Source organism: Procambarus clarkii, chromosome 73 (assembly GCF_040958095.1).
Source record: "Procambarus clarkii isolate CNS0578487 chromosome 73, FALCON_Pclarkii_2.0, whole genome shotgun sequence".
Lineage (NCBI taxonomy): Eukaryota > Metazoa > Arthropoda > Malacostraca > Decapoda > Cambaridae > Procambarus > Procambarus clarkii.
Genome location: NC_091222.1, coordinates 21,597,133 through 21,610,641, shown reverse-complemented (window position 1 = coordinate 21,610,641; position 13,509 = coordinate 21,597,133). Strand labels below are relative to the sequence as shown.

At 55.1% G+C, this 13,509-nt stretch overlaps 1 protein-coding gene across 1 annotated transcript in view; it reads right to left on the bottom strand.

The window, feature by feature from the left end:
- LOC138356651 (uncharacterized) overlaps positions 1–13,509 on the bottom strand; it is a 29,559-nt gene that overhangs the window by 2,368 nt on the left and 13,682 nt on the right. The window contains exon 4 of the mRNA XM_069312842.1: positions 2,837–3,121. Coding sequence (XP_069168943.1) covers positions 2,837–3,121 — 285 coding nt within the window. The remainder of the gene's footprint in view (positions 1–2,836; positions 3,122–13,509) is intronic.

Genomic DNA, 13,509 nt, shown 5'->3' with positions numbered 1-13,509 from the left:
TAGTGACGGTGTCCACAGTGATAGTGGCGGTGTTCACAGTGATAGTGACGGTGTCCACAGTCACAGAGACAGTGTCCACAGTCACAGAGACGGTGTCCACAGTCACGGAGACGGTGTCCACATTCATAGTGACGGTGTCCACAGTCACGGAGACGGTGTCCACAGTCATAGTGACGATGTCTACAGTCATAGTGACGGTGTCCACAGTCACGGAGACGGTGTCCACAGTCATAGTGACGGTGTCCACAGTCATAGTGACGGTGTCCACAGTCACGGAGAAGGTGCCCACAGTCACCGAGACGGTGTCCACAGTCACGGAGAAGGTGCCCACAGTCACCGAGACGGTGTCCACAGTCACGGAGACAGTGTCCACAGTCACGGAGACGGTGTCCACAGTCACCGAGACGGTAAACACAGTCACTAAGACGGTGTCCACACTCACAATGACGGTGTCCACATTCACGGAGACGGTGTCCACAGTTACGGAGACAGTGTCCACAGTTTCGGAGACGGTGTCCACAGTTTCGGAGACGGTGTCCACAGTCACCGAGACGGTGTCCAAAGTCATATTGACGGTGTCCACAGTCATAGTGACGGTGTCCACAGTCATAGTGACGGTGTCCTTAGTCACGGAGACGGTGTCCACAGTCACGGAGACCGTGTCCACAGCCATATTGACGGTGTCCACAGTCATAGTGACGGTGTCCACAATCACGGAGACGGTGTCCACAGTCACGGTGACGGTGTCCAAAGTCATATTGACGGTGTCCACAGTTATAGTGACGGTGTCCACAGTTATTGTGACGGTGTTCACAGTCATAGTGATGGTGTTCACAGTCATAGTGACGGTGTCCACAGTGATAGTGGCGGTGTTCACAGTGATAGTGACGGTGTCCACAGTCACGGAGACAGTGTCCACAGTCACAGAGACGGTGTCCACAGACACAGAGACGGTGTCCACAGTCATAGTGACGGTGCCCACAGTCACGGAGACGGTGTCCACAGTCACAGAGACGGTGTCCACATCCACAATGACGGTGTCCACAGTCACGGAGACGGTGTCCACAGTCTCGGAGTCGGTGTCCACAGTCACGGAGACGGTGTCCACATCCACAATGACGGTGTCCACAGTCACGGAGACGGTGTCCACAGTCACAGAGACGGTGTCCACAGTCTCGGAGACGGTGTCCACAGTCACGGAGACGGTGTCCACAGTCATAGTGACGGTGTCCACAGTCATAGTGACGGTGTCCACAGTCAGGGAGACGGTGTCCACAGTCATATTAACGGTGTCCACAGTCATATTAACGGTGTCCACAGTCATAGTGACGTTGTCCACAGTCACGGAGACGGTGTCCACAGTCACGGTGACGGTGTCCACAGTCGCGGAGACGGTGTCCACAGTCACAGGTACGTTGTCCACAGTCATAGTGACGGTGTCCACAGTTATTGTGACGGTGTCCACTGTCATAGTGACGGTGTCCACAGTCATAGTGATGGTGTCCACAGTCACGGACGAGACGGTGTCAACAGTCGTAGTGACGGTGTCCACAGTCACGGAGACGGTGTCCACAGTCATAGTGACGGTGTCCACAGTCACGAAGGCGGTGTCCACAGTCACGGAGACGGTGTCCACAGTCACAAAGACGGTGTCCACAGTCACGGAGACGGTGTTAACAATCATAGTTGCGTTGTCCACATTCATAGTGACGGTGTCCACAGTCACGGAGACGGTGTCCACAATCATAGTGACGATGTCAACAGTCATAGTGACGGTGTCCACAGTCACGGAGACGGTGTCCACAGTCATAGTGACGGTGTCCACAGTCATAGTGACGGTGTCCACAGTCACGGAGAAGGTGCCCACAGTCACCGAGACGGTGTCCACAGTCACCGAGACGGTGTCCACAGTCACTAAGACGGTGTCCACAGTCACAATGACGGTGTCCACAGTCACGGAGACGGTGTCCACAGTTACGGAGACAGTGTCCACAGTTTCGGAGAGGGTGTCCACAGTTTCGGAGACGGTGTCCACAGTTTCGGAGACGGTGTCCACAGTCACCGAGACGGTGTCCACAGTCACCGAGACGGTGTCCAAAGTCATATTGACGGTGTCCACAGTCATAGTGACGGTGTCCACAGTCATAGTGACGGTGTCCTTAGTCACCGAGACGGTGTCCACAGTCACGGAGACCGTGTCCACAGCCATATTGACGGTGTCCACAGTCATAGTGACGGTGTCCACAATCACGGAGACGGTGTCCACAGTCACGGTGACGGTGTCCAAAGTCATATTGACGGTGTCCACAGTTATAGTGACGGTGTCCACAGTTATTGTGACGATGTCCACATTCATATGACGGTGTCCACAGTCACTGAGATGGTGTCCACAGTCATAGTGACGGTGTCCACAGTCACGGAGACGGTGTCAACAGTCGTAGTGACGGTGTCCACAGTCACGGAGACGGTGTCCACAGTCATAGTGACGGTGTCAACAGTCACAAAGACGGTGTCCACAGTCACAGAGACGGTGTCCACAGTCACGGAGACGGTGTCCACAGTCATAGTAACGGTGTCCACAGTCACGGAGACGGTGTTCACTGTCAAGGAGATGGTGTCCACAGTCACGGTGACGGTGTCCAGTCATAGTGACGGTGTCCACAGTCACGGAGACGGTGTCCACAGTCATAGTGACGATGTCTACAGTCATAGTGACGGTGTCCACAGTCACGGAGACGGTGTCCACAGTTATAGTGACGGTGTCCACAGTCATAGTGACGGTGTCCACAGTCACGGAAAAGGTGCCCACAGTCACCGAGACGGTGTCCACAGTCACGGAGACAGTGTCCACAGTCACAGAGACGGTGTCCAAAGTCACGGAGACGGTGTCCACAGTCACCGAGACGGTAAACACAGTCTCTAAGACGGTGTCCACAGTCACAATGACGGTGTCCACATTCACGGAGACGGTGTCCACATTTTCGGAGACGGTGTCCACAGTTTCGGAGACGGTGTCCACAGTCACCGAGACGGTGACCACAGACACCGAGACGGTGTCCAAAGTCATATTGACGGTGTCCACAGTCATAGTGACGGTGTCCACAGTCATAGTGACGGTGTCCTTAGTCACGGAGACGGTGTCCACAGTCACGGAGACCGTGTCCACAGCCATATTGACGGTGTCCACAGTCATAGCGACGGTGTCCACAATCACAGAGACGGTGTCCACAGTCACGGTGACGGTGTCCAAAGTCATATTGACGGTGTCCACAGTTATAGTGACGGTGTCCACAGTTATTGTGACGGTGTTCACAGTCATAGTGATGGTGTTCACAGTCATAGTGACGGTGTCCACAGTGATAGTGGCGGTGTTCACAGTGATAGTGACGGTGTCCACAGTCACGGAGACAGTGTCCACAGTCACAGAGACGGTGTCCACAGACACAGAGACGGTGTCCACAGTCATATTGACGATGTCTACAGTCATAGTGACGGTGTCCACAGTCACGGAGACGGTGTCCACACTCACAGAGACGGTGTCCACATCCACAATGACGGTGTCCACAGTCACGGAGACGGTGTCCACAGTCTCGGAGTCGGTGTCCACAGTCACGGAGACGGTGTCCACAGTCATAGTGGCGGTGTCCACAGTCATAGTGACGGTGTCCACAGTCAGAGAGACGGTGTCCACACTCATATTAACGGTGTCCACAGTCATATTAACGGTGTCCACAGTCATAGTGACGTTGTCCACAGTCACGGAGACGGTGTCCACAGTCACGGTGACGGTGTCCACAGTCACGGAGACGGTGTCCACAGTCACAGGTACGTTGTCCACAGTCATAGTGACGGTGTCCACAGTCACGGAGACGGTGTCAACAGTCGTAGTGACGGTGTCCACAGTCACGGAGACGGTGTCCACAGTCATAGTGACGGTGTCCACAGTCACGAAGGCGGTGTCCACAGTCATAGTGATGGTGTCCACAATCATAGTGATGGTGTCCACGGTCACGGAGACGGTGTCAACAGTCATAGTGATGGTGTCCACAGTCACGGAGACGGTGTCAACAGTCATAGTGACGGTGTCCACAGTCACAGAGACGGTGTCCACAGTCATAGTGACGGTGTCTACAGTCACGAAGGCGGTGTCCACAGTCACGGAGACGGTGTCCACAGTCACAAAGACGGTGTCCACAGTCACGGAGACGGTGTTAGCAATCATAGTGGCGTTGTCCACAGTCAGATTGACGGTGTCCACAGTCACGGAGACGGTGTCCACATTCATGGTGACGGTGTCCACAGTCACAGAGACGGTGTCCACAATCATAGTGACGATGTCTACAGTCATAGTGACGGTGTCCACAGTCACGGAGACGGTGTCCACAGTCATAGTGACGGTGTCCACAGTCATAGTGACGGTGTCCACAGTCACGGAGAAGGTGCCCACAGTCACCGAGACGGTGTCCACAGTCACCGAGACGGTGTCCACAGTCACTGAGACGGTGTCCACAGTCACATTGACGGTGTCCACAGTCACGGAGACGGTGTCCACAGTTACAAAGACCATCTGTGGACAACTGTGGACACCATCACTATGACGGTGTCCACAGTTTCGGAGACGGTGTCCACAGTTTCGGAGACGGTGTCCACAGTCACCGAGACGGTGTCCACAGTCACCGAGACGGTGTCCAAAGTCATATTGACGGTGTCCACAGTCATAGTGACGGTGTCCACAGTCATAGTGACGGTGTCCTTAGTCACGGAGACGGTGTCCACAGTCACGGAGACCGTGTGCACAGCCATATTGACGGTGTCCACAGTCATAGTGACGGTGTCCACAATCACGGAGACGGTGTCCACAGTCACGGTGACGGTGTCCAAAGTCATATTGACGGTGTCCACAGTTATAGTGACGGTGTCCACAGTTATTGTGACGATGTCCACAGTCATAGTGACGGTGTCCACAGTCATAGTGACGGTGTCCACAGTCACGGAGACGGTGTCAACAGTCGTAGTGACGGTGTCCACAGTCACGGAGACGGTGTCCACAGTCATAGTGACGGTGTCAACAGTCACAAAGACGGTGTCCACAGTCACGGAGACGGTGTCCACAGTCACGGAGACGGTGTCCACAGTCATAGTAACGGTGTCCACAGTCACGGAGACGGTGTTCACTGTCAAGGAGATGGTGTCCACAGTCATGGAGACGGTGTCCACAGTCATAGTGACGGTGTCCACAGTCATAGTGACGGTGTCCACAGTCATAGTAACGGTGTCCACAGTCACGGAGACGGTGTTCACTGTCAAGGAGATGGTGTCCACAGTCACGGAGACGGTGTCCACAGTCATAGTGACGGTGTCCACAGTCATAGTGACGGTGTCCACAGTCATAGTGACGGTGTCCACAGTCACGGAGACGGTGTCCACAGTCACGGAGACGGTGTCCACAGTCACGGAGACGGTGTCCACAGTCACGGAGACGGTGTCCACAGTCACGGAGACGGTGTCCACAGTCACGGAGATGGTGTCCACAGTCATAGTGACGGTGTCCACAGTCATAGTGACGGTGTCCACAGTCACAATGACGGTGTCCACAGTCATAGTGACGGTGTCCACAGTCACGGAGACGGTGCCCACAGTCACGGAGACGGTGTCTACAGTCACAGTGATGGTGTCCACAGTCACGGAGACGGTGTCCACAGTCACAATGACGGTGTCCACAGTCACGGAGACGGTGTCCACAGTCACGGAGACGGTGTCCACAGTCACGGAGACGGTGTCCACAGTCATAGTGACGGTGTCCACAGTCACAATGACGGTGTCCACAGTCATAGTGACGGTGTCCACAGTCACGGAGACGGTGCCCACAGTCACGGAGACGGTGCCCACAGTCACGGAGACGGTGTCCACAGTCACATTGACGGTGTCCACAGTCACGGAGACGGGGCCCACAGTTTCGGAGACGGTGTCCACAGTCACGGCGACGGTGTCCACATTCAAAGTGACGGTGTCCACAGTCAAGGAGACGGTGTCCACAGTCATAGTGACGATGTCTACAGTCATAGTGACGGTGTCCACAGTCACGGTGACGGTGTCCACAGTCATAGTGACGGTGTCCACAGTCATAGTGACGGTGTCCACAGTCACGGAGAAGGTGCCCACAGTCACCGAGACGGTGTCCACAGTCACCGAGACGGTGTCCACAGTCACTAAGACGGTGTCCACAGTCACAATGACGGTGTCCACAGTTTCGGAGACGGTGTCCACAGTTTCGGAGACGGTGTCCACAGTCACCGAGACGGTGTCCAAAGTCATATTGACGGTGTCCACAGTCATAGTGACGGAGTCCACAGTCATAGTGACGGTGTCCTTAGTCACGGAGACGGTGTCCACAGTCACGGAGACCGTGTCCACAGCCATATTGACGGTGTCCACAGTCATAGTGACGGTGTCCACAATCACGGAGACGGTGTATATAGTCACAGTGACGGTGTCCAGAGTCATATTGACGGTGTCCACAGTTATAGTGACGGTGTCCACAGTTATTGTGACGGTGTCCACATTCATAGTGACGGTGTCCACAGTCACTGAGATGGTGTCCACAGTCATAGTGACGGTGCCCACAGTCACAGTGACGGTGTCCACAGTCACGGAGACGGTGTCAACAGTCGTAGTGACGGTGTCCACTGTCACGGAGACGGTGTCCACAGTCATAGTGACGGTGTCAACAGTCACAAAGACGGTGCCCACAGTCACGGAGACGGTGTTAGCAATCATAGTGGCGTTGTCCACAGTCAGATTGACGGTGTCCACAGTCACGGAGACGGTGTCCACATTCATGGTGACGGTGTCCACAGTCACAGAGACGGTGTCCACAATCATAGTGACGATGTCTACAGTCATAGTGACGGTGTCCACAGTCACGGAGACGGTGTCCACAGTCATAGTGACGGTGTCCACAGTCATAGTGACGGTGTCCACAGTCACGGAGAAGGTGCCCACAGTCACCGAGACGGTGTCCACAGTCACCGAGACGGTGTCCACAGTCACTGAGACGGTGTCCACAGTCACATTGACGGTGTCCACAGTCACGGAGACGGTGTCCACAGTTACAAAGACCATCTGTGGACAACTGTGGACACCATCACTATGACGGTGTCCACAGTTTCGGAGACGGTGTCCACAGTTTCGGAGACGGTGTCCACAGTCACCGAGACGGTGTCCACAGTCACCGAGACGGTGTCCAAAGTCATATTGACGGTGTCCACAGTCATAGTGACGGTGTCCACAGTCATAGTGACGGTGTCCTTAGTCACGGAGACGGTGTCCACAGTCACGGAGACCGTGTGCACAGCCATATTGACGGTGTCCACAGTCATAGTGACGGTGTCCACAATCACGGAGACGGTGTCCACAGTCACGGTGACGGTGTCCAAAGTCATATTGACGGTGTCCACAGTTATAGTGACGGTGTCCACAGTTATTGTGACGATGTCCACAGTCATAGTGACGGTGTCCACAGTCATAGTGACGGTGTCCACAGTCACGGAGACGGTGTCAACAGTCGTAGTGACGGTGTCCACAGTCACGGAGACGGTGTCCACAGTCATAGTGACGGTGTCAACAGTCACAAAGACGGTGTCCACAGTCACGGAGACGGTGTCCACAGTCACGGAGACGGTGTCCACAGTCATAGTAACGGTGTCCACAGTCACGGAGACGGTGTTCACTGTCAAGGAGATGGTGTCCACAGTCATGGAGACGGTGTCCACAGTCATAGTGACGGTGTCCACAGTCATAGTGACGGTGTCCACAGTCATAGTAACGGTGTCCACAGTCACGGAGACGGTGTTCACTGTCAAGGAGATGGTGTCCACAGTCACGGAGACGGTGTCCACAGTCATAGTGACGGTGTCCACAGTCATAGTGACGGTGTCCACAGTCATAGTGACGGTGTCCACAGTCACGGAGACGGTGTCCACAGTCACGGAGACGGTGTCCACAGTCACGGAGACGGTGTCCACAGTCACGGAGACGGTGTCCACAGTCACGGAGACGGTGTCCACAGTCACGGAGATGGTGTCCACAGTCATAGTGACGGTGTCCACAGTCATAGTGACGGTGTCCACAGTCACAATGACGGTGTCCACAGTCATAGTGACGGTGTCCACAGTCACGGAGACGGTGCCCACAGTCACGGAGACGGTGTCTACAGTCACAGTGATGGTGTCCACAGTCACGGAGACGGTGTCCACAGTCACAATGACGGTGTCCACAGTCACGGAGACGGTGTCCACAGTCACGGAGACGGTGTCCACAGTCACGGAGACGGTGTCCACAGTCATAGTGACGGTGTCCACAGTCACAATGACGGTGTCCACAGTCATAGTGACGGTGTCCACAGTCACGGAGACGGTGCCCACAGTCACGGAGACGGTGCCCACAGTCACGGAGACGGTGTCCACAGTCACATTGACGGTGTCCACAGTCACGGAGACGGGGCCCACAGTTTCGGAGACGGTGTCCACAGTCACGGCGACGGTGTCCACATTCAAAGTGACGGTGTCCACAGTCAAGGAGACGGTGTCCACAGTCATAGTGACGATGTCTACAGTCATAGTGACGGTGTCCACAGTCACGGTGACGGTGTCCACAGTCATAGTGACGGTGTCCACAGTCATAGTGACGGTGTCCACAGTCACGGAGAAGGTGCCCACAGTCACCGAGACGGTGTCCACAGTCACCGAGACGGTGTCCACAGTCACTAAGACGGTGTCCACAGTCACAATGACGGTGTCCACAGTTTCGGAGACGGTGTCCACAGTTTCGGAGACGGTGTCCACAGTCACCGAGACGGTGTCCAAAGTCATATTGACGGTGTCCACAGTCATAGTGACGGAGTCCACAGTCATAGTGACGGTGTCCTTAGTCACGGAGACGGTGTCCACAGTCACGGAGACCGTGTCCACAGCCATATTGACGGTGTCCACAGTCATAGTGACGGTGTCCACAATCACGGAGACGGTGTCCATAGTCACAGTGACGGTGTCCAGAGTCATATTGACGGTGTCCACAGTTATAGTGACGGTGTCCACAGTTATTGTGACGGTGTCCACATTCATAGTGACGGTGTCCACAGTCACTGAGATGGTGTCCACAGTCATAGTGACGGTGCCCACAGTCATAGTGACGGTGTCCACAGTCACGGAGACGGTGTCAACAGTCGTAGTGACGGTGTCCACTGTCACGGAGACGGTGTCCACAGTCATAGTGACGGTGTCAACAGTCACAAAGACGGTGCCCACAGTCACGGAGACGGTGTCTACAGTCATTGTGACGGTGTCCACAGTCACTGAGACGGTGTCCACAATCATAGAGACGGTGTCCACAGTCACGGAGACGGTGTCCACAGTCACGGAGACGGTGTCCACAGTCACGGAGACGGTGTCCACAGTCATAGTAACGGCGTCCACAGTCACGGAGACGGTGTTCACTGTCAAGGAGATGGTGTCCACAGTCATAGTGACGGTGTCCACAGTCATAGTGACGGTGTCCACAGTCACGGAGACGGTGTCCACAGTCACGGAGACGGTGTCCACAGTCACGGAGACGGTGTCCACAGTCACGGAGACGGTGTCCACAGTCACGGAGACGGTGTCCACAGTCACGGAGACGGTGTCCACAGTCATAGTGACGGTGTCCACAGTCACAATGACGGTGTCCACAGTCACGAAGACGGTGTCCACAGTCATAGTGACGGTGTCCACAGTCACGGAGACGGTGCCCACAGTCACAGAAACGGTGTCCACAGTCACAATGACGGTGTCCACAGTCACGGAGACGGGGCCCACAGTTTCGGAGACGGTGTCCACAGTCACGGAGACGGTGTCCACAGTCATAGTGACGGTGTCCACAGTCACAATGACGGTGTCCACAGTCATAGTGACGGTGTCCACAGTCACAATGACGGTGTCCACAGTCATAGTGACGGTGTCCACAGTGACGGAGACGGTGCCCACAGTCACGGAGACGGTGTCTACAGTCACAGTGATGGTGTCCACAGTCACGGAGACGGTGTCCACAGTCACAATGACGGTGTCCACAGTCACGGAGACGGTGTCCACATTCATAGTGACGGTGTCCTCAGTCTCGGAGACGGTGTCCACAGTCATAGTGACGGTGTCAACAGTCACAAAGACGGTGTCCACAGTCACAGAGACGGTGTACACATTCATAGTGACGGTGTCCACAGTCATAGTGACGGTGTCCACAGTCACGGAGATGGTGTCCAGAGTCATAGTGATGGTGTCCACAGTCATAGTGACGGTGTCCACAGTCATAATGACGGTGTCCACAGTCACAGAGACGGTGTCCTCAACCACGGTGACGGTGTCCACAGTCACGGTGACGGTGTCAACAGTCACGGAGACGGTGTCCACAGTCATAGTGACGGTGTCCACAGTCATAGTGACGGTGTCCACAGTCATAATGACGGTGTCCACAGTCACGGAGACGGTGTCCTCAACCACGGTGACGGTGTCCACAGTCACGGAGACGGTGTCCACAACCACAGTGACGGTGTCCACAGTCATAGTGACGGTGTCTACAGTCACGGAGACGGTGTCCACAGTCATAGTGACGGTGTCCACAGTCACGGAGACGGTGTCCACAGTCATTAACGGTGTCCACAGTCATAGTGACGGTGTCCACAGTCACGGAGAAGGTGTCCACAGTCATAGTGACGGTGTCCACAGTCACGGAGACGGTGTCCACAGTCACGGTGATGGTGTCCACAGTCACGAAGACGGTGTGCACAGTCACGAAGACGGTGTGCACAGTCACGGAGACGGTGTCCACAGTCATAGTGACGGTGTCCACAGTAACGAAGACGGTGTCCACAGTCACGGCGACGGTGTCCACAGTCATTGTGACGGTGTCCACAGTCATAGTGACGGTGTTCACAGTCATAGTGATGGTGTTCACAGTCATAGTGACGGTGTTCACAGTGATAGTGACGGTGTCCACAGTCACGGAGACAGTGTCCACAGTCACAGAGACGGTGTCCACAGACACAGAGACGGTGTCCACAGTCATATTGACGGTGTCCACAGTCACGGAGACGGTGTCCACAGTCACAGAGACGGTGTCCACATCCACAATGACGGTGTCCACAGTCACGGAGACGGTGTCACAGTCTCGGAGTCGGTGTCCACAGTCACGGAGACGGTGTCCACATCCACAATGACGGTGTCCACATTCATGGAAACTGTCTCCACAGTCACGGAGACGGTGTCCACATTCATAGTGACGGTGCCACAGTCATAGTGACGGTGTCCACAGTCACAATGACGGTGTCCACAATCATAGTGACGGTGTCCACAGTCACAATGACGGTGTCCACAGTCATAGTGACGGTGTCCACAGTCACGGAGAAGGTGTCCACAGTCACGGAGACGCTGTCTACAGTCACAGTGATGGTGTCCACAGTCACGGAGACGGTGTCCACAGTCACAATGACGGTGTCCACAGTCACGGAGACGGTGTCCACATTCATAGTGACGGTGTCCACAGTCTCGGAGACGGTATCCACAGTCATAGTGACGGTGTCAACAGTCACAAAGACGGTGTCCACAGTCACAGAGACGGTGTACACATTCATAGTGACGGTGTCCACAGTCATAGTGACGGTGTCCACAGTCACGGAGATGGTGTCCAGAGTCATAGTGACGGTGTCCACAGTCATAATGACGGTGTCCACAGTGACAGAGACGGTGTCCTCAACCACGGTGACGGTGTCCACAGTCAAGGTGACGGTGTCAACAGTCACGGAGACGGTGTCCACAGTCATAGTGACGGTGTCCACAGTCATAGTGACTGTGTCCACAGTCATAATGACGGTGTCCACAGTCATAATGACGGTGTCCACAGTCACGGAGACGGTGTCCTCAACCACGGTGACGGTGTCCACAGTCACGGAGACGGTGTCCACAACCACAGTGACGGTGTCCACAGTCATAGTGACGGTGTCTACAGTCACGGAGACGGTGTCCACAGTCATAGTGACGGTGTCCACAGTCACGGAGACGGTGTCCACAGTCATTAACGGTGTCCACAGTCATAGTGACGGTGTCCACAGTCACGGAGACGGTGTCCACAGTCACGGTGATGGTGTCCACAGTCACGAAGACGGTGTGCACAGTCACGAAGACGGTGTGCACAGTCACGGAGACGGTGTCCACAGTCATAGTGACGGTGTGCACAGTCACGAAGACGGTGTGCACAGTCACGGAGACGGTGTCCACAGTCATTGTGACGGTGTCCACAGTCATAGTGACGGTGTTCACAGTCATAGTGATGGTGTTCACAGTCATAGTGACGGTGTTCACAGTGATAGTGACGGTGTCCACAGTCACGGAGACAGTGTCCAGAGTCACAGAGACGGTGTCCACAGACACAGAGACGGTGTCCACAGTCATATTGACGGTGTCCACAGTCACGGAGACGGTGTCCACAGTCACAGAGACGGTGTCCACAGTCTCGGAGTCGGTGTCCACAGTCACGGAGACGGTGTCCACATCCACAATGACGGTGTCCACAGTCACGGAGACGGTGTCCACAGTCTCGGAGACGGTGTCCACATCCACAATGACGGTGTCCACAGTCTCGGAGACGGTGTCCACAGTCTCGGAGACGGTGTCCACAGTCACGGAGACGGTGTCCACAGTCATAGTGACGGTGTCCACAGTCATAGTGACGGTGTCCACAGTCAGGGAGACGGTGTCCACAGTCATATTAACGGTGTCCACAGTCATAGTGACGTTGTCCACAGTCACGGAGACGGTGTCCACAGTAACAGTGACGGTGTCCACAGTCACGGAGACGGTGTCCACAGTCACAGGTACGTTGTCCACAGTCATAGTGACGGTGTCCACAGTTATTGTGACGGTGTCCACTGTCATAGTGACGGTGTCGACAGTCATAGTGATGGTGTCCACAGTCATAGTGACGGTGTCCACAGTCACGGAGACGGTGTCAACAGTCGTAGTGACGGTGTCCACAGTCACGGAGACGGTGTCCACAGTCATAGTGACGGTGTCCACAGTCACGAAGGCGGTGTCCACAGTCACGGAGACGGTGTCCACAGTCACAAAGACGGTGTCCACAGTCACGGAGACGCTGTTAACAATCATAGTGGCGTTGTCCACAGTCACGGAGACGGTGTCCACATTCATAGTGACGGTGTCCACAGTCACGGAGACGGTGTCCACAGTCATAGTGACGATGTCTACAGTCATAGTGACGGTGTCCACAGTCACGGAGACGGTGTCCACAGTCATAGTGACGGTGTCCACAGTCACCGAGACGGTGTCCACAGTCACCGAGACGGTGTCCAAAGTCATATTGACGGTGTCCACAGTCATAGTGACGGTGTCCACAGTCATAGTGACGGTGTCCTTAGTCACGGAGACGGTGTCCACAGTCACGGAGACCGTATCCACAGTCATAGTA